General features: G+C 33.8%; 1 protein-coding gene across 2 annotated transcripts in view; it reads left to right on the top strand.

The window, feature by feature from the left end:
* Positions 1–21439, top strand: part of CPNE8 (copine 8) — a 229608-nt gene that overhangs the window by 125069 nt on the left and 83100 nt on the right. For both annotated transcript variants that reach the window (XM_081247806.1, XM_081247807.1), the window contains exon 6: positions 15329–15404. In XM_081247806.1, the coding sequence (XP_081103932.1) occupies positions 15329–15404 (76 nt within the window). The remainder of the gene's footprint in view (positions 1–15328; positions 15405–21439) is intronic.

The following is a 21439-nucleotide window of genomic DNA, read 5'->3' as shown; positions in this document are numbered from 1 at the left end:
ATATTCTTTATTTCCAGTTCATTTATTTCTTTTTCCGAGGTTTTATCTTATTCCTTCATTTGGAATATATTCTTCTGTCTCTTCATTTTGTCTAATTCTCTATGTTTATTTCTATGTTTAGGTAGGTTGCTTATGTTTCTCAGTCTTGGAGGAGTGGCTTTATGTTGGAGACATCCTATTGAGCCCAGCAGCATACTTCCTTCTGGTCACCAGATGTATCACTCTAGTGGAGCCCCCTGTATGGGCAGTGTAGGCCCTTCCCTTGTGTCAATGCCAGCTACTGTGGGATGCTGGTGAACGTGGCTGACTTTTGCCCTGTTTGGCTGCCAGACCCTGCCTTGTGTCATGACTGGTGGCCTGCTGGTGGGTGCAGTTGTGTTCCAATGCTGTTGGCTGTGTGGCCTGGGAGTTCTCAGGTTTGGTGCTAGCTGCTGGTGGTTGGTGGATGTCCTGGTCCACTGGCTGATGGACCTGGGGATGCTCAGTTCAAACCCAGGCAGGTTTGGGCCCACTGATTGGAGAGGCAAGTCCCAGAGTGTCTAATTGCAGGACCCTGGCAGGGGGAGGGTCATTGCAGTGGAGGGCTCCTGTCTGCCCACTAGGGGCAGGGCTGAGTTTGAGGCAGCTGCCTGCAAGGCCCAGGGTGCCCAAGGCTGGTGCCAGTCTACTAGTAGGCTACTTCAGCATATTGGTAGCCACGTTTTCAAGTAATCAATGGCTACATTTCACTAATGTCTCCCTTATTGGACAGTGCAGCTTTATACATTGTATCTGGAATATGTTAAAATATGTAAATAGAAAATATATACTAACCATTAGCAAGTTTATCTATGGATAGTGTGATTAAATACCCTTTTATTTACTTTTTTATGCGTTACCTTATCCTCAAGAATTTTACCATGAGCTCTTAAGAAAATATGTCAACCAGATGTATAGAAATACCAACATTATAAATAAATCAATTTGACATACCAACTCGCCACTTCTACAGCGTGACTAGATATTCCTAATCCAATTCATACCTTTTTATCTCTGGGCTTGAGAGATAGATGATTAAGTCAACAAGCAGAGATTTTACCTCTGGACAGATACACAATGGAGGATACGTAACAAAGGAGTCTATCTTTGGCAATAAATACAAATATTGGTAATAGTAGTTTGATTAGCTGTTAATACAAAATGTGGTGTCTTTTTTTAGTGAGCTTGAATCTATTATTTTCTTTCAATTAAATCCAGAAAAATCTGGTTGCTTCAGATCAGCTTGGGAAGAGCAGATGAGTGGAATTCTATATTCCAAATATAGATGCTTAATTAAGTGTGAGTGAGCTGGCAGAAGTTAAACTGGCTCCCAGATCATTCATTTGTTCCAAATTTCAAATTCATCTTTATAGAAAATATATATTAAATTTTTTCTTACTCATTTAATTAATATAATTTGTATGCTCATTTTACCAGTTCTAGTGACAAAAACATCAAAATCATATTTAAAGTCAATCTGTATTTTCCCTACATAGGACTCTAGATCTTATTTTAAAGTTGAGCAGTAACAAAGAGGAAACTTTTAATAGCACTTTTTCCCCATAAAACATAAGGTAACACCTGTTTTACTGCTGATCATTTTAAGTTCCTCTGAATCTTAGGATCTCTAAGGATCCTCAGTGTTTGTCCTTAAAATAAAAAGCTTTATGTTTCTGTTATATTCCAAACATTGAAGAATAATTTCTTTATTGAGGCTTTTGGCCAAGGAACAGTCTCCTGATGAAAGAAAGCAGAGTTTTCAACAGTATTTTGAGAGACTGACATTTGTGTACATAAGATATTCAGTCATTCAACTCTGAAGCAGCTCAGCATTGTTTTCATCATTTTTGTTATTTCATGGTATACTTTGACCTATCTTCCAGTTTGCAATTTTGTAAAAAATTAGTGTGAAAAAATACAGCTTATTTATATTATAGTATGCATGAGAAATGTGTTGAGGTTTCCAAGGAAGAAAAGGCAAAAAAAGCATTACCTCTTTTACTAATTCATGACAATCATTTTTGACCTCCAGTTTACTGGATAAAATATTGCATTGATTTATATAGTCGTGGCTTCAGGTAACTTTACCATCTACATCCACAAATATTTTTGATCCATATTCAAAGTGTTTTACCTTTGCTTACCCTGAAGAATATTTTCCACATCTCTGTGATGACCTTAAGTGACATCTCCGTTCTCTAGAAAACCTTGATCTTTTTCTGTAATCAGGATCAAAATATATTGAAATTTTCTTTTTGCCAGAAACATTGTGGACCATTTACAGCAGTGGTCTCAACTGAAGACTTGCATGAGAATCCTCTAGAGAGCTTTTCTCAAAATAGGATCTTTGCAGATTCTACTTCAGAAGGCTTGGGGTGCAGTCTAAAGGTTTGTTTTTGAAAAAACTCCCCAGGTCATGCTGATGCACATTTGGGTTGAGAACCATTTTAGAAAATCATCCTGGAATAGGATAATAAAAAACCTCCAATGGTGACACTGTTTTTTTTGTTGTTGTTTTGTTTTTTTTCTTTTTGAGATTTGGAACAGATCAATACAATTAAACCATGTTTATGGATGAAATGGACTTGATTTTGGACTTGGTGAATTTAAAATTCTAATATTACCTTTTGCTTGGTCTTGATGATACTCCAAATGTAAACCTATTTTATAGTCTCAATCAGATAATACTAAAACTCTCCTGATGATCTAATGCCAGAAGAATGAAAACATTTCAGATGACATCAACCTATTTCTGTTGTGCTTTCTTACACATGGCTCAGCTCTCTCTTCCTAACAGATTCAGATATATCCAAGTCCTGGCTGGGTTTTACCCAGTTTCTCTTTACCTCTCCCAAGAATGAGCTGCTAAAGGTTTTTCCATTTACAGTATATCCTTTTATCTTTCCCACCCCTAATTCCTGTTTTCAAAATTATATATCACAGTGGAGATGTGTATCAGGCTATTAGAACTATGAGACTAGGGAATCTGAGAGATGTTGGAATATAAATTAAAGGTATAAATTGGAAAACATTCTACTTTAAAAATTTATTTGGAACAATTTAAGTATATGTAATTGCTTCATGAGAGTTTTGGGAGAAAATTCTGCAGAGCTGGCCATAAAAGTCCTACAGTTAAATGAAACTTCTGGTTGTGAGTATGAAGACTTTTTGTTAGTAATGATACTTATCCTTTATACAATAGGATGATTATTGGTATGTAATGGTCACCCACTGTTTTCTCTGATTCTCAACACGAAGACAATTTGAGATTTTGTGTTAACATGTGTTGTGTAGCTTTATGTTTCTCAGTCACCTATTAGTGTTTCAAATACACATGAAACTAAATTTAGCAATAAGTAAATCCTGTAAAAAACAGTTTTTAAAATTTGACAACTGAGAAGTTCACTACACACATGAACTTGCCGAATACATTTATTTTGTAATAATTTTAATATTCCATTGAAATTGGCTAGTCAGAAAAAGAGATAAAAGAGATAAAGAAGAGAGAATATGAATGGGAAAGAAAGAGTATTGTGGTGTGGTCTTTTTGTTGTATAAATTTCTCTTACAGAATAGTTTGATAATTCAATTACATGATGATTATTTATAAGAGTTTTAATTTTAATTTGATAGTCTAAGCAATTATACATATTCCCTCTCAATTATAAAAATAAATCCCCCAAAGGAATATTATTATTGTTCTTTTTCTTTTTTAGATATGAAAATTAAGGTTCAGAATGTGGAAATGACTTGTCTGTTTTATATGACTACTAGGTAGTCATAGCTTTCAAAGCAAACTACTGTGTGACATAACTGCCTTTCTAAGTGCTGCTTTTATCTCCCATCATCTTAGTGTAGGAAAAATGGAACAGGATATTCAGAAGTCCAGAATCTTTCCTTTGAAGCACAGGTTCTTCCTTTTAGCATTTGATGGTAACTATAGCAGACATTACCTGAAAGAATTAAAACAAGACAAAAATAATATTTTAGCCATTTATACATGTTATAGTCAAATCACACTTAAAAGGCAAATTGTATTGATCTGAAGGAAAACTAAGACACAGAACATTGTCACTACCAGTGAAAACTTAGCTTTGGTAAATGTTCAGATATATTTGAGAACTTGGTGTTATTTATTTATTTTAAAAAGTTTTTAACCAAATGACTGAGCTGAGGTACCTAAAAGATACTTAATGTCCTGAAGTTTGATTCACTGCTCTCCTACATCAAGCATTTCTACTCTGTTTTTGATATTTAAACTCTGATATACAGTTATGATATTCTTAGTTCCAACCTGCTTGGGTGCATAGTTTTGGTACTCATAATTTCTAATTTGTGCCTATACATGCAAGTTGAAGATGGGAAAACAAAAACTGAAAAATAGGTTTTATTTAAAGTATACAGATAATAGTGTATTTATATTATCTAAGTAATTGCTTCAATTATCCACTTCATTAGAAATGGAAGGCACAACTTTCTTTTGTATGTACGTTTTATAATGTCTTGAATCATTTCTGCATTATAGTTTAAGCCATGTATTATAGCCCACATTAAGATTTATGTTACTAAAAATTAGCAACATTTTAATATTATGCTAGCCCCACATAAAATTTCCATCTTTGGCATTGCACTCAATTTGACACGATCAAGGAATATCTGAGAATAAGCCATTCTCTTGCATTTTTCTCATTTATTCTGTGTGTATATTTAAACAGATTAAATGTAATTGTTTAGCATTAAGATTCAGTTTGAGGGAGTACTCAGTAACTATATTGTGAGTAGTAAATAAGGTCCTTAAAAAGAACTAAATTTGGTATCTCAATTTCTCCTATATATAATATGTATTATGTAATGTTTCTAAGGAAGTCAAAGTAATCTGGATTATTAACTTTCGAATTTCAGGTTAATTATATATATGGCATGTATTAATTACAATCATATATGCAACACTAAGGGGTGTTGCAGAATTATTTGCAATCTTTTTCAGAAACAAATCTTCTAAATCTTGAGATTGATACACACTTGAAATAAAATTGTATCAACATATGAAAATATATGTATATTTAATGATCATGCTACTTAAGTTGCTTGATTTACTAGAATTATTCTATGATTACAACCCTGGAATAGAGATACAATACTTGTTAACTCATATTTTTTGGCCTTAATTTGTGACTTTACTGGTAGAACCGAATAAACATACAAACTAGAGAAGAATTTTTGATGTGCAGTTTTCCCTATGGTTTATGTTTAAAGTGAATTCAAAATTGGAATATTTATTTAGATGTATATAAAAATATTCTTATATTTAAATCTTCACACATTCACAATGCCCATTTGAAACCATTGCTCTCTAAATAGTTCTTTATTGTTATTTTACTAACTGTATAGAATAAGATATTTAATATGTAAAAAGAGTTGAGCATATATGCACTTTATATTACATGCTAATATATTTGTATATAGAGAGCATAGTTTAAACAAGCAAGCCAATGGAATGTATGTATTGTAAATTTATATTGTAACCTCTCAAATTAATTTTAACATATATTGAGATTATGCATTTATGGCCATTTTCTAATATAGTACATTTCTTCCAAGAACCCAAAACATATTTCTGATGTTCTGTTCAGAACAACTCAAGTTAATCAATTAAACTTTTCTTGTGAAGTGGATGAGAAAGTATATTTTATGATTTTGAGGGGTGAAAACTTTTACTAAGAAGCCTAATGACTTAACCAGAATCAGTAGAACCCAAAGGTAGAACCAACAGGAAAACATTATTTTTATTGAGTTGCATGGATAGTTCTTTGATTTCCACTAGAAAATTCACAGATTTTTAGGTTGGGTTTTAAGCACAAGTTTCGTACTATGCTTAGTATTAAAGAAGAAGAGCTTCTACAAATAGGGATTATCCATCTAAAAGTACTCACTCAGTACTTTTAATGTTGATTAATGTCTTAGATCTGTATCTCTCGAAAACTCAGGTATTCTGAAATTTTGCTTCACAGTCTTCTGGTGTCTCATATAGTTAAAAATATATTAATTTATTCAAGCTTCTAACAAAAAAAACACTTTTATGAGGTATATTATCTTATTTCCATATCCTAATACTTTGAAGATATTTACACTGTTAAACCAATTGTCATAAAGATTACACTGCTCAAAAACATAAAGAATTATTAGAGCCACCCAAAGTACCTAAAAAATGTGTTTCTCCATAAGTAGTATAAGAAAATAATATTCATTTAGAGAAGTGGAAAGAATAGTTATATAGGTACTCAAAAAGACCTTATAAATCTTGAATGGTGATAAGTAGTTATTATCTTTATATTAATGTGAAGTATATTAATATAAAAATAAGCACACAACTCCCTGTAGCTGAAACTCTTTCAAATCTGCAAGTTCTGAGCTGCCACATGAGATCTATGCCAAGGATTACAGTAAATTCTGTCAGCTTTAAATGTGAAATTTCACCAAAGTGAGATGATCATTTTTTAAATTTATAACATGTACATTTTTTTACTACCAATGCCTGATCTACACAGCACAAAATAAAATTTTGTGAATTACTTGGTTTTATTTGAGATAAATATTCTAGGCAATTTGGATGACTGCTTTCAGACTTGAATTATCTATATATATTAATTAGAAACTACAACAGCAATAATTCATATTTTTCTACTGCATAAACACACTTTTTTTTTAGCTTGTATGCCTGTTAAATCTGAAACCTTGACACTGATCAGAGAAAGCTCTCCAAAATGCATTTTTCCCCATAGGTTTGAAAGAACTTCAATAGCAAATTTACTTTAATTTCCTCATCTTTGTGACTTACCATTTGCAGTTGATCTCTCTTGTCTCTTTTGGAGTACCTCAGTCTGTCAGGAAGGTAATGGACAGTATGGAGACTGGTGGCCAGAGGGAACATCCTTCCACAAGTAAGGATGGCAACAGAGCTAGAACACTTATGATGTTTGTTGGCAACTCTGGCACCACTGTAGGAAAAAGTGTCCCTACACATAGAATAGAAAAGGTATGCCAGAGGCAAAGAAGGGATTGTTTGCCACTGAAAAGACCTTAACCATAGGTAGCAGTGGACTGTAGTGTGCAACTTGCCAGCTTTTGCTCTTTCAGGCTGGGAATTGTGTTGTGTGTGTGTGTATTATTCCTGTCAGGTTTTTTCACTGGCACTTTCCTATCAGTACGAACCTTGGTTAGAGAAATCATAGAATCCCTGTGTTCCAGTCTTAAACATTGTGAGAAAGGAAGACAAGTTAAGATGATATAATTATCTCTTAAAGACATTACAGTAGTAGTCAATGCTTACAGAGAATAAACAAAGCTAGCAATATTATAGTAAATCTAGATGGATGAGCAAATAGATTTATCTATGAACTCAGGCAAGTTTGAGTGAAAAAAGTAATACATAAATTAAGTACTAATTTATGAGCACTAGCCAAGAAATATACCAGTGTGTTAACAAACAATTTATAAAAGCATATGATACATAGCTAAAATAACAGTTTTTAAACTATGAATTGAGCCTATCTTCTTATGACTGGTGTTTGTGTGCTTTTCTTTTTTTTTTTTTTTTTTAGTCTTGAATAAATGTTACAGTAAGTTTCCTAAGTACAAATGAGTTCCATTCCAAGAGCCCATTCGTAAGTGCAATTTGTTAGTAAGTCCAACAAATTTAGCCTAGGTACCCAACTAACACAATCGGCTATCTAGTACTATACTGTAATAGGTTTATAATACTTTTCACACAAATAATACAAAAAGAACAAACACAAAGAAATAAAACATTTTTAATCTTACAGTACAGTAACTTGAAAAATACAGTAGTACAGTACAACAGCTGGCATACAGGGGCTGGCATCAAGTGAACAGGCAAGAAGAGTTACTGAGTGGAGGAGGGAGAGGAGTTGGGAGATGATAGAGCTGAGGGATCTTCAGCAATAGGAGATGGAGGGCAAGCTTCAATTTCATGCACGTTTGCATCTTTGAAAGTTTGCAACTTGAAGGTTCATATGTAGGGGACTTACTGTATTATGCTGGAGAGAAAGTGATTACTTTGAATTGCATTTATTTGGTCATAAACCAATGACAAAGAAAGACTAAGAAGCTACAAAAGCATGGAATCCCATTTTTTAAAACTTTGATCCTTTGGCCAATATCAAATTTATTATTATTTTATGTTAATACTGCTTCTGTTTCATTTATTTTGTTTTGCTTTGCTTATTATAGTAATACTGATTATTTTTATTAATTCTCGTTAGTCTGAAAAAAATAACATTCACTAACTGATAGTGTATATTTTAGAAACGGGATACTGAATCACACAGACATTTCTTTCCAGAGATTAACGCTCAAGCTAAAGATTAGAATTCAATCACTTTGAAATTACAGAGAAAATATGTGACATGCATAACATAAGTATTTAAAAATCCACAAAATTGGGGACTTCCCTGGTGGCACAGTTGTAAACAATCTGCCTGCCAATGCAGGGGACACGGGTTCGAACCCTGGTCTGGGAAGATCCCACATGTTGTGGAGCAACTAAGCCTGTGCACCACAACTACTGAGCCTGCGTGGTGCAACTACTGAAGCCCACGCGCCTAGAGCCCATGCTCTGCAACAAGAGAAGCCACCACAATGAGAAGCCCACGCCCTGCAACGAAGAGTAGCATCCACTCGCTGCAACTAGAGAAAACCTGCACACAGCAACAGACCCAACCCAACCAAAAATAAATAAATAAATTAATAATACATTTTAAAATAAATAAATAAATAAAATTAAAAATAAAACTCCATAAAATTAGAGAAGATTTTTACTTCAGATGTTATCTCAGTTAACTTCCTAATTCATATTATCGTAGAAAAATATCCAGAGGCCCTGTAGAGCTAAAGAAACTCCATCCTGCCTTATAATGAATTAAATTGCATTTGTAAAACTGTTGCTAGGTAAAAGTTATTTTGCATTAAGAATTTTTGGCTTTAGATATGACACACTTTTTATTTGATTAGGTAAAATGGAATTTGAATGAGGAGTTTTTGCTTGACAATATTTTGGTGCATTAAGCTTATTAGAGGCAATAGAAAAAAATTGAAGGTAATTCTCTTTCAAAAGTTAGACTTTATGTGTAGTTAAAATTTACAGTATAGATATACATGCAGTTTAAATAATCTAACATTGAAAGTAATGTATATAATATAAAATACACTTTAAAAATACGTATACAGCGTGTATTTTTTTTAAATTGGAGTATTTAGGCATACAATTTTGGTTTCAATCTGATAACTCATCATAAATAACAGTTTCTTTATTATGGCATATATCATTTGCTATATCTAAACCACATCAAAAATATTGTCTTTATCTTAGAAAATGTGATTTGTCTAACTCTTTGTGTAGATAAAGAAATAAGTGAAAATAAAGTTAATAAGCAAAATATTAAGTAATAATAGGTGAAATATAAACTCACTATAATGTATGATTATGTAGACGTAACATTATATATGATTATATAAAATTTTATATATATTTACACCCAAAAGGAAATGAAGACTTATTATATATATATATGGTATTTATATCTTTTAAAATCTCTGCCTGTATTAGAAATGGATCAAGGAGCAGGTTTTAATAAGACTGATAAAATTAGCCATTTTCTCCTGGGAATTGTTAATATTTGAGGGTGATATCTGTTTCCTTCTTGGAGGCTCAGAAGTGTTGTTGTAATCTACAGAAGGAGCAAAGTAAACGTAAACCTTTTGAAATTACTTAAAATTTCAACAAAACTGGAGATAAATGAAAACTTCTACATTGAATACATTCATATATATCTTATATATAATAATTTCTACCAGTAAAAACAAACCAGGACATTACAAAGAAAAAAATTACTTTTGTCAGAATGTGCTGATAATCTGTGTTTACTGGGGCAATTAATTAAGAATCATGATAGTTCTGTAGATTTAAATATAGACCAACTCATAACTGAGGAATAGTTAAAGCCATATTTCTGACTTTTTAAAGGAAACTAAATTCTCTGTCTGGATTTGAGAAAGTTAGAAGTAAAAAAAATACTTGATTTTTTTGAAATTTTAAGAATCAGTGAAGGCTAGTGTCATCTCATTAATAAAAAATTCCTAAATGCTGAAAAGTTGGGTCAAAGTCAAAAGCTTTGACTAGAAGGAAAAAAAAAAAAAGCAAAATCAGGGACAGCTGATAGGCTATTGTTATCTGGACTTATAAAGACTTTTTGTGGTGATCATGGGAAATCACAAGTCCCATGGTACATTTTACTTGTAATTATGGAATTAATAGCTTGGCTTCAAATAAGAAAGATCCTGCCAATTTTTGTGCTGAAACCTTTTCAGTATCCCAATTAGGGAAATTTTCTTTAATCTACAGTTTGTTTACAAATCCTCATTTGAGACATTCGTTAATGCACACCTGAAACATGTCACACTCCAAAAGAGAGGTATGCTTAATGAATTAAACATTCTTACATAAGACCAGTACAAGACACATGTATATGTGTAACACCCAAATAGCAATTCATCAACCTGTTATATCTTCAAAGGGTTATTTTTATGAAAGCTTCTTTAAAACTATACATATAAGTGTCTAGAGTCATATTACTTACTAATCAGAAAAATGTATTTTAGTAATGTTTTTATAAGGAATTAAACACCTTTCACAGAAAGAATTCAAATGAATTATCTAGGATTATTTTCAAAACAGTAAATAGACATTGCCTCCAATTTTTAGGTGAAGACATAAAGACCCCAAAGTGACTGATTTACTCAAGACAACATGATGATAGAGAGAGGGATGAGATGGACTCAGTGTGTATTTGTCATTTGTATCTATGTGCAAAAATTAGTTTAATGACTGAGAGGAAAATAAGCGTCATCTATTCTGCCCAAAGCAGGTTGATCTTCAGGAAGATCACTGGAAACGCCAAGCAAAGGCAATATTCTCCTCTCTTTTTTCTATGTCTTTGGTGTGATTATGTGGGTGCATTTCTATGGGAAAATAACAGTTATCAGCATTACCCTCAGAGTTGTTTCAAAGAAATAGAGTAACAATGGCTAATATGTTTTGCCATTTGCTAATATGTTGTGCCATTCTTTTGGACTAAATAAAATTCATGAGAGGCAAAATTGTTAATATTACTGGCAAGGGAAGATTACAGCATGACCGTGACATTAACTTGAGTATATTTGCAACATTCAAAAATTCCCATTGGTTACCAGGCACTGAAGTAGATGCTGAGAATACTGAGATGAAATTATCATCTTTCTTAACTTCAAGTATGTTATAAAAGCTAAGAGGGGAGATATATAAACAACAGCTCTTATACAATATAGGAAGTATGATGATAGAGAGGATTGGGGTTTTTTTTTAAACAAAGGGGAAGAGCAGAAAGCAGGAAAGATTTCTTAGAGGAGATAATAGCGAAGCAGTAGAGTAAAAGATAAGTGAAACAAGATGCCAAAAGTAGGGGAAGATGGACACTTTGTTAAATAGGGACTGTCCTACATGTTTCAGATAGAAATATGAATGTACATAATACCCATTTTCCACTATTAATAGAGCATAGAAATGATTATAATATACAGATTTTATTCAAAAATTTAATCACTTTACTCAAACAAGGCATTTTAGAGCCAAGTTACTACCTATGATATTAATCAATTTGCTCTCAATATTGGTTTATTTCCTCAGATTTTAAATAACATATATCAATTAAAAAATTTTTTGGAAAAAAATTAGAGATGTAAATGGACACAAATCAGATCAACCACCCTGCAGTAAACTTTATTTTGTAAATGCAGTCAGAGAGCTTGAGACTTATAACATAGAAGAATTATTTTAGTTACAATTAAATTAACAGGAAATAGCAAAGCAGTATTATTGAATCTCAAGGAAATTGTTGATTGTAATTTATTATCAAAGTACTTTTCATCATATTTCTCTGTATAGTAAGAATTGTTTCAAATTACAGTATTGACAGTTGTGAACAGAAAAAAATATTAAATTACTTTTCTTTCTTTTAATCTCAGTAGAATCTAGTAATGGTTGATGATGGGGAAAAAGATAATTATAAGAATAAATCAGTGAAAACCTCCTTCAATACTTACTTTAAAGTACTTACCTATGATTTAATATATAGTATTTGAAGGACAGCAGTTGACAAAGGAAACTAAAAATTCCCATGCATTTCAAGAGATCTGAGAATTATTCACTTATCCACCCAGATTCTTCAGATGTATTCATGAGACAAAGCACCTTATGTCTAGGCTTGGCTCTTTCATTGCTATTGCCACTTATGTTTATGACCTTTTGACAAATCATCACTTCTTGATCATCAATTTCTCTGTATCTAAATAGATTCAATGATGTGTTTTCTGTATGTCACAGAAATCTTGTCTTGGAGCATGAAATGTAATTTGTGACTCAATACATTTTCTCCTCTACAGCACAAAGATGGCATTGCATTTGTATGACATGCAAATTAAGTGTTTTATGCAAAATAATCATCTTGAACAAGATTCAGAAGGGGGAACAAGTATTTTATTCATTCTTTATTTATGTTCTGTCTTATTCTGAAAAGATCCAAGGAAGCTTATAATAAGACATAGTGAACCAAACTGTGTGAGGAAATTGAAGCAAAGGGAAAATAAGAGTAAGATATCTGAAAAGGTTGCTGAGGATTCCTAGCACATCATGAAAACATATCGTGCTAGAGATGTGCCACAAATTTGGCTTAAGCTCTTTTAACAACCGACTTCAGAGGCAAAAATCTCCGTTTCATGATAAACAGGGTCTTTTCAGAATAGGAAACACAAGTGAGCAGCACAGATTCCTAGCACTGAGACCAAAGAGAATTGTACCCCTTTGTTAATCACTCAACTCTGCAGGGTAACAAATTTAACAAGAACAAAACAGATCTAGATATTCAAAAACTGCTTCTTAGAAAGCTTCACCATGACTTCAGCATGGCATGTCAGTGTGCAGTTGAGGAAACCTGACCATTGCACTTGAGTCCAGATTTGCCACTCTGTTGGACGGGCTTTATCCAGATGGATGTATTACATGTTCTTGAGATGTGATTGAATAATTGCATGATTGATCTCAACTGAGTAATGGAAACCAGTAACTATTGCTTCTCTCACCCAAGTTCTTGATTAGTATTGAGTGGCAGGAGGCCTAAACATTGAATTTAAATAATGAACCAAACAGGTGTAGAATTTACACAGTCAGAAAACTACCATGAGGGAGTAAATGATCCAGCCATTTTCTAAGGCTTCAATATTAGATTCCTACCACAAGTGTGGTGAACTCTGGTTATACAAGGCTTGTCCACACTTACCAATATCAAAGTGTTGTGTTTAAAGTGCTTTAATAGAACATTTTCTCGGTGACAATTACTTAAGTTATATAAAACACACATAGCAATGGAAGAGGATAGGTTCTAAGCAGAATTTCCATAACTCAGAATTTTCAAGATTTCTGTGAAAGATATCACAGTTATAAGCTTGCACTTCTAAAAGTCAAAGAGAATTATTTTATTTATAAGAAATATGTAGCACAAAAGTACTGTTTTGTAATTTTCCCTGTGTAAATCGAAAGAGTGAATACTGGAGGTTTGGATTCACAAATGCAAAAATGCAAATATATTTGGTTACAGTCTTCAATGCTCTTTCCTTTTATCATTTTCATGTGTGTAGATCTGCTTTGGAAAGTTAAATCTAAAAAAGGTGATACTGGGGTAAAGAAGAATGCCTTGTATAGACTATTGTCATAAAAGCACAAGATCTTTAAGATAAGGGAGAACTGGGAGGCTGGATATCTGAGTTTTATCTTAATTAAAAAAAAAATTTTTTTGTTACAAAAACGCTACTTAAATTAATGGCAGCAAATTTTCCTTTGAAATCCCAGCTTTAGCAATCAGTAGTTTCGTTGCCTAGCCACAATTTGCTTGTTGCTTGTTACTGGTCATCAGGTCTATGGAAGGTTTATGGATTTTAGTGAATCACAGTTAAGCATAAACCTGCCTGGAGTTTGGGGAAAATATCCATTTTTATGGTAATAAACACCTCACATTTGCAAGCAAATGGGCCAAGCTTAAACTCTTATGATACAAATAACAGTGACAACACCCCCTATGTTTGTTATACTACTTCAGCTCCTACAGTCTTGATCTTCTTCCTCTGATGCATTACATTTCACCACTGCACCAAATACCAGCATTATATGTTTATTTCTCAGCAGTGTGTGTTCAACCTAGTGTTGACCATTAAATTAGTGCAGAGTAGTAGAATACACGTCCCTTCTAAACCGGTGAATGCATAACATCTGTTTTACAGTTGCATAAGCCAGCCTCAGTAATCACATTAGTAAGGATTTTATAGTGAGAACTAACATATGCTTTCTCAATCCTTACCCTTCCACACCTAAACTGAGAAGGCACCTGTAGAAGTTCTGTTTCTGAGAAGGCAGTGATGATTGCTTTAAGGTAAAGAAGTTTAGAATAACCATGTTTTGTATTAACAATATATTTTAAAATTATTAGTATAAGGCTTGGTGAATATTCTCTATGTTAATGTTTAAAAATAGTGTCCCTTTGGGGCTTCCCTGGTGGCGCAGTGGTTGAGAGTCCGCCTGCCGATGCAGGGGACACGGGTTCGTGCCCCGGTCTGGGAGGATCCCGCGTGCCATGGAGCGGCTGGGCCCTTGAGCCATGGCCACTGGGCCTGCGCGTCCAGAGCCTGTGCTCCGCAGCGGGAGAGGCCACAACAGTGACAGGCCTGTGTACCGCAAAAAAAAAAAAAAAAAAAAAAATAGTGTCCCTTTTAAAACTAGTGTCCTATTACATCCTGGTCATAGAAAAGTTTGAAGATTTTGTTTATTATATTTGTGATTATTGATATGGATAATAATAAATCTTTGAGTGTCTTAAACTTTCATCCTAATTAATAGTTAATTATTTGGATAGCATAGATGATAAAATGCTTTTGAGATATGAGTTATTAAACCTAATATACCTCTTTGAAATATTAGCATTGGTGGGATAAGTTAAATATTTTTTGAATACTAACAAAATATAATTTTGGGTATACTTAACAATTAAAGAACAATGAAATTATGTATCAGTGTGTTTTAAATTATCATGTTATGTTCATAATAATATCAAGCATTTTTCATGATTAAACTATAGTTTTTAAAGTTTTAAAACATAATTAACAAATATATGAAAACTAATACTATGTATATTTTTCCCCTTAATTTTAGTCATGATTTCATTGGAGAATTTACAACAAGCTATAGGGAACTTTCTAGAGGGCAATCACAGTTCAATATATATGAGGTAAGAGGAATTTTATTTTATTATTATTTTTCTCTGGATTAAGTATATTTATTCTTTTAAAGTATAGGTTTTTACAAAAGATAATTGCCAAAGGTTAGTTTTCTTATTTTAAAAACATTCAATATAGATACAAGTTTATTCTTCTTTGAGCTTCAGCCATTATGTTTTGCCTTCCTAAGATCTTCCTCAATCCTTTTTTAATAAAAATAGAAAAATTTTCTGTGTAGGCATTGTGTTACATAACAAGTCGTTTTTTTGCTTAGTATGTTTGAGCATCTTACCTGTTATTTAGATGAAGACTGAAGGAAATGGGAAAGTATGATTCAGTCATTAAAGAAATCCAAGTTATTAAAGCAAACACACTAGTTATTTCTGCCTTAAACCTATCTTGCCAGTTAACTACCAGACACGTGTTGAGCATAAGGTATGTTCTAGCACTGTTAATCCTTGAGCTTTGTTATCTGTATATTCTCTGTGATTTTTTTTAAAGACTTTTTTGATGTGGACCATTTTTTAAATGTTTATTGAATTTGTTACAATATTGCTTCTGTTTTATGTTTTGGTTTTTTGGCCCTGAGACATGTAGGATCTTAGCTCCCCAACCAGGGATCAAACCCGCACCCCTTGCATTGGAAGGTGAACTCTTAACCACTGGACCACCAGGAAGTTCCCTCTGTGATTTTTTAAATTTAATATACATCATTAGCAAAGGAGAATATCTCAGTACTTAGTAAATAATGATAACTCTTTCCTGCCAGATTGACACTATTTGACACTAAAATTGACCTCCTTTAAGTTAAGAGTGGAGGAATCTCCTTCTCCTATCACCTTCTTACTAGGCTAAAGCAGTTGTATTCCATGCATTCATTCATTTATTAGTTTATGAATAAAATATTTATGACATGACTTCTATATTCCACACTCCCAAGGATGGAGCAATGAATGAAAATTTCACTGTCTAATGGGAGAGACAAACACGTAAAATGCATTTAGATTATCTTGATAGGTGCTATATATACCTAGTTGACTCTGAGATATCTAGAGTGTGGTGCAGCAAACTTATCCCAAGAAAAGCTACCCCCGGCAAAGACAAAGTTGGAGTAATGGATCAATTTTTCTATCTGGGTCTTTTGGGGACAGAATATTAAGGCTCTAAATAGACAGTAGAAGTAATATAAGACAGGTTGTACTTATATGGATGCCTGTTTTTTCTCCAAACCCTCAAGGCTGAGGAGAAACAACACATTAATACTAGTTCTCCTTGTACTTAGAACTCATTTACTGCCAGTCACATAATGCTCCAGAGATCAATTATTTTGAGTTTCCTTAGCTTTAAAATGTCTTCTTCTCTTTGTATCTCTCTTATCCAACAAAGCTTGTTTAATGAGATTGGTGTCACATCTGATATTATGACAAATAAACTTAGTAACAATTATTCCTTATTAAACACCTGCATGAATACTTGTGCCATAACTTCAAATAAAAATGTATTCTTATTATTCATATTATCAATAGAAGAGATCAGTCTGAAGAAAATCTGGAGGAACATTATGTGTTATGTCTAAGTACTTTTAGAATTTCGATGGACAGCTAGCTCTTGGTCCAATACACTGGAAACTTCATTTTCTGAACACATGTAAGGATTCAGTTTTGTTGAGGCAACCTTGGAAATTTTCAACAATTATTCCTTCAAATATTCTTCCTGCCCCATTCACTCTCCCTTCTCCTTTTTGTACTAAAATATTCTTTCTGCCCCTTTCACTCTCCCTTCTCCTTTTGGTTTTCCCAGTATGTATATATATATATATATATATATATGTTGTTATGCTTGATCATATCTCACAAGTTCATATTTTTTCTTTTTCTTTCTTAAACTAGAAAATCTCAACTGACCCATCTTCAAGATCACTCATTATTTCTTCTGCCAGCTCAAATGTTCAATTTAGCTCCTCTAGCGAATTTTTCATTTGTTACTGTGCTTTTTAAGTTGAGAATTTCTATTTGGTTCTTTTTTATAATTTTGACCTACTTATTGATTTTTCTATTTGTTGAGACATTGTTTCATACTTCATTTATTTATATATAGCTTCTTTAGTTTTTTTTTTTTTTGCTTTATAACAAATTTATTTTTATTTTTTTTAAATATTTTAATTAACAAACTTAATCAGTTATACACATATATATGTTCCCATATCCCCTCCCTTTTGCGTCTCCCTCCCGCCATCACTATCCCACCCCTCCAGGCGGTCACAAAGCACCGAGCTGATCTCCCTGTGCTATGCGGCTGCTTCCCACTAGCTAGCTCTTGGTCCAAACCTTACGTTTGGTAGTGTATATATGTCCATGCCACTCTTTTGCTTTGTCACAGCCTACCCTTCCCCCTCCCCATATCCTCAAGTCCATTCTCTAGTAGGTCTGTGTCTTTATTCCTGTCTTACCCCTATGTTCTTCAGGACATTTTTTTTCTTAAATTCCATATATATGTGTCAGCATACAGTATTTGTCTTTCTTTTTCTGACTTACGTCACTCTGTATGACAGACTCTAGGTCCATCCACCTCATTACAAATAGCTCAATTTCGTTTCTGTTTATGGCTGAATAATATTCCATTGTATATATGTGCCACATCTTCTTTACCCATTCATCCGATGATGGACACTTAGGTTGTTTCCATCTCCGGGCTATTGTAAAAAGGGCTGCTATGAACATTTTGGTACATGTCTCTTTTTGAATTATGGTTTCTCAGGGTATATGCCCAGTAGTGGGATTGCTGGATCATATGGTAGTTCTATTTGTAGTTTTTAAAGGAACCTCCATACCGTTCTCCATAGTGGCTGTACCAATTCACATTCCCACCAGCAGTGCAAGAGTGTTCCCTTTTTTCTACACCCTCTCCAGCATTTATTGTTTCTAGATTTTTTGATGATGGCCATTCTGACTGGTGTGAGATGATATCTCATTGTAGTTTTGATTTGCATTTCTCTAATGATTAAACATGTTGAGCATCCTTTCATGTGTTTGTTGGCAGTCTGTATATCTTCTGTGGAGAAATGTCTATTTAGGTCTTCTGCCCATTTTTGGATTGGGTTGTTTGTTTTTTTGTTATTGAGCTGCATGAGCTGCTTATAAATTTTAGAGATTAATCCTTTGTCAGTTGCTTCATTTACAAATATTTTCTCCCATTCTGAGGGTTGTCTTTTGGTCTTGTTTATGGTTTCCTTTGCTGTGCAAAAGCTTTTAAGTTTCATTAGGTCTGATGTGTTTATTTTTGTCTTTATTTCCATTTCTCTAGGAGGTGTGTCAAAAAGGATCTTGCTGTGATTTCTGTCATAGAGTGTTCTGCCTATGTTTTCCTCTAAGAGTTTGATAGTGTCTGGCCTTACATTTAGGTCTTTAATCCATTTTGAGCTTATTTTTGTGTATGGTGTTAGGGAGCGATCTAATCTCATACTTTTACATGTCCCTATCCAGTTTTCCCAGCACCAATTATTGAAGAGACTGTCCTTTCTCCACTGTACATTCCTGCCTCCTTTATCAAAGATAAGGTGACCATATGTGCATGGGTTTATCTCTGGGCTTTCTATCCTGTTCCATTGATCTATCTTTCTGTTTTTGTGCCAGTACCATACTGTCTTGATTACTGTAGCTTTGTAGTATAGTGTGAGGTCAGGGAGCCTGATTCCTCCAGCTCCATTTTTCTTTCTCAAGATTGCTTTGGCTATTCGGGGTCTTTTGTGTTTCCATACAAATTGTGAAATTTTTTGTTCTAGTTCTGTGAAAAATGCCAGTGGTAGTTTGATAGGGATTGCATTGAATCTGTAGATTGCTTTGGGTAGTAGAGTCATTTTCACAATGTTGATTCTTCCAATCCAAGAACATGGTACATCTCTCCATCTATTTGTATCAACTTTAATTTCTTTCATCAGTGTCTTATAATTTTCTGCATACAGGTCTTTTGTCTCCTTAGGTAGGTTTATTCCTAGATATTTTATTCTTTTTGTTGCAATGGTAAATGGGAGTGTTTCCTTGATTTAACTTTAAAATTTTTCATCATTAGTATATAGGAATGCCTGAGATTTCTGTGCATTAATTTTGTATCCTGCTACTTTACCAAATTCATTGATTAGCTCTAGTAGTTTTCTGGTAGCATCTTTAGGATTCTCTATGTATAGTATCATGTCATCTGCAAACAGTGACAGCTTTACTTCTTCTTTTCTGATTTGGATTCCATTTATTTCCTTTTCTTCTCTGATTGCTGTGGCTAAAACTTCCAAAACTATGTTGAATAAGAGTGGTGAGAGTGGGCAACCTTGTCTTGTTCCTGATCTTAGTGGAAATGGTTTCAGTTTTTCACCATTGAGGACAATGCTGGCTGTGGGTTTCTCATATATGGCCTTTATTATGTTGAGGAAAGTTCCCTCTATGCCTACTTTCTGCAGGGTTTTTATCATAAATGGGTGTTGAATTTTGTCGAAATCTTTCTCCGCATCTATTGAGATGATCATATGGTTTTTCTCCTTCAATTTGTTAATATGGTGTATCACGTTGATTGATTTGCATATATTGAAGAATCCTTGCATTCCTGGAATAAACCCCACTTGATCATGGTGTATGATCCTTTTAATGTGCTGTTGGATTCTGTTTGCTAGTATTTTTTTTTAATTTTATTTTTTTTATTGGTTTCTGCTTTATAACAAAGTGAATCAGTCATACATATACATCTGTTTCCACATCCCTTCCCTCATGCATCTCCCTCCCTCCCACCCTCCCCATCCCACCCCTCCAGGCGGTCACAAAGCACCGAGCTTATCTCCCTGTGCTATGCGGCTGCTTCCCACTATCTATCTACCTTACGTTTGGTAGTGTATATATGTCCATGCCTCTCTTTCGCTTTGTCACAGCTTACCCTTCCCCCTCCCCATATCCACAAGTCCATTCTCAAGTAGGTCTGTGTCTTTATTCCCGTTTTACCCCTAGGTTCTTCATGACATTTTTTTTTTTAATTCCGTATATATGTGTTAGCATACGGTATTTGTCTTTCTCTTTCTGACTTACTTCACTCTGTATGACAGACTCTAGGTCTATCCACCTCATTACAAATAGCTCAGTTTCGTTTCTTTTTATGGCTGAGTAATATTCCATTGTATATATGTGCCACATCTTCTTTATCCATTCATCCAATGATGGACACTTAGGTTGTTTCCAGCTTCGGGCTATTGTGAATAGAGCTGCAATGAACATTTTGGTACATGTCTCTTTTTGAATTATGATTTTCTCAGGGTATATGCCTAGTAGTGGGATTGCTGGGTCATATGGTAGTTCTATTTGTAGTTTTTTAAGGAACCTCCATACTGTTCTCCATAGTGGCTGTACCAATTCACATTCCCACCAGCAGTGCAAGAGTGTTCCCTTTTCTCCACACCCTCTCCAGCATTTATTGTTTCTAGATTTCTTGATGATGGCCATTCTGACTGGTGTGAGATGATATCTCATTGTAGTTTTGATTTGCATTTCTCTAATGATTAATGATGTTGAGCCTTCTTTCATGTGTTTGTTGGCAGTCTGTATATCTTCTTTGGAGAAATGCCTATTTAAGTCTTCTGCCCATTTTTGGATTGGGTTGTTTGTTTTTTTGCTATTGAGCTGCATGAGCTGTTTATAAATTTTAGAGATTAATCCTTTGTCAGTTGCTTCATTTGCAAATATTTTCTCCCATTCTGAGGGTTGTCTTTTGGTCTTGTTTATGGTTTCCTTTGCTGTTGTTTGCTAGTATTTTGTTGAGGATTTTTGCATCTATGCTCATCAGTGATATTGGCCTGTAGTTTTCTTTCTTTGTGACATCCTTGTCTGGTTTTGGTATCAAGGTGATGGTGGCCTCGTAGAATGAGTTTGGGAGTGTTCCTCCCTCTTCTATATTTTGGAAGAGTTTGAGAAAGATAGGTGTTAGCTCTTCTCTAAATGCTTGATAGAATTCACCTGTGAAGCCATCTGGTCCTGGGCTTTTGTTTGTTGGAAGATTTTTTATCAGTTTCAAT

Source organism: Mesoplodon bidens (assembly GCF_964165515.1).
Source record: "Mesoplodon bidens genome assembly, chromosome: 11".
Classification (NCBI taxonomy): domain Eukaryota; kingdom Metazoa; phylum Chordata; class Mammalia; order Artiodactyla; family Ziphiidae; genus Mesoplodon; species Mesoplodon bidens.
Note: the sequence above shows the minus strand (reverse complement) of the source record. Positions and strands in the feature narration are given on the sequence as shown.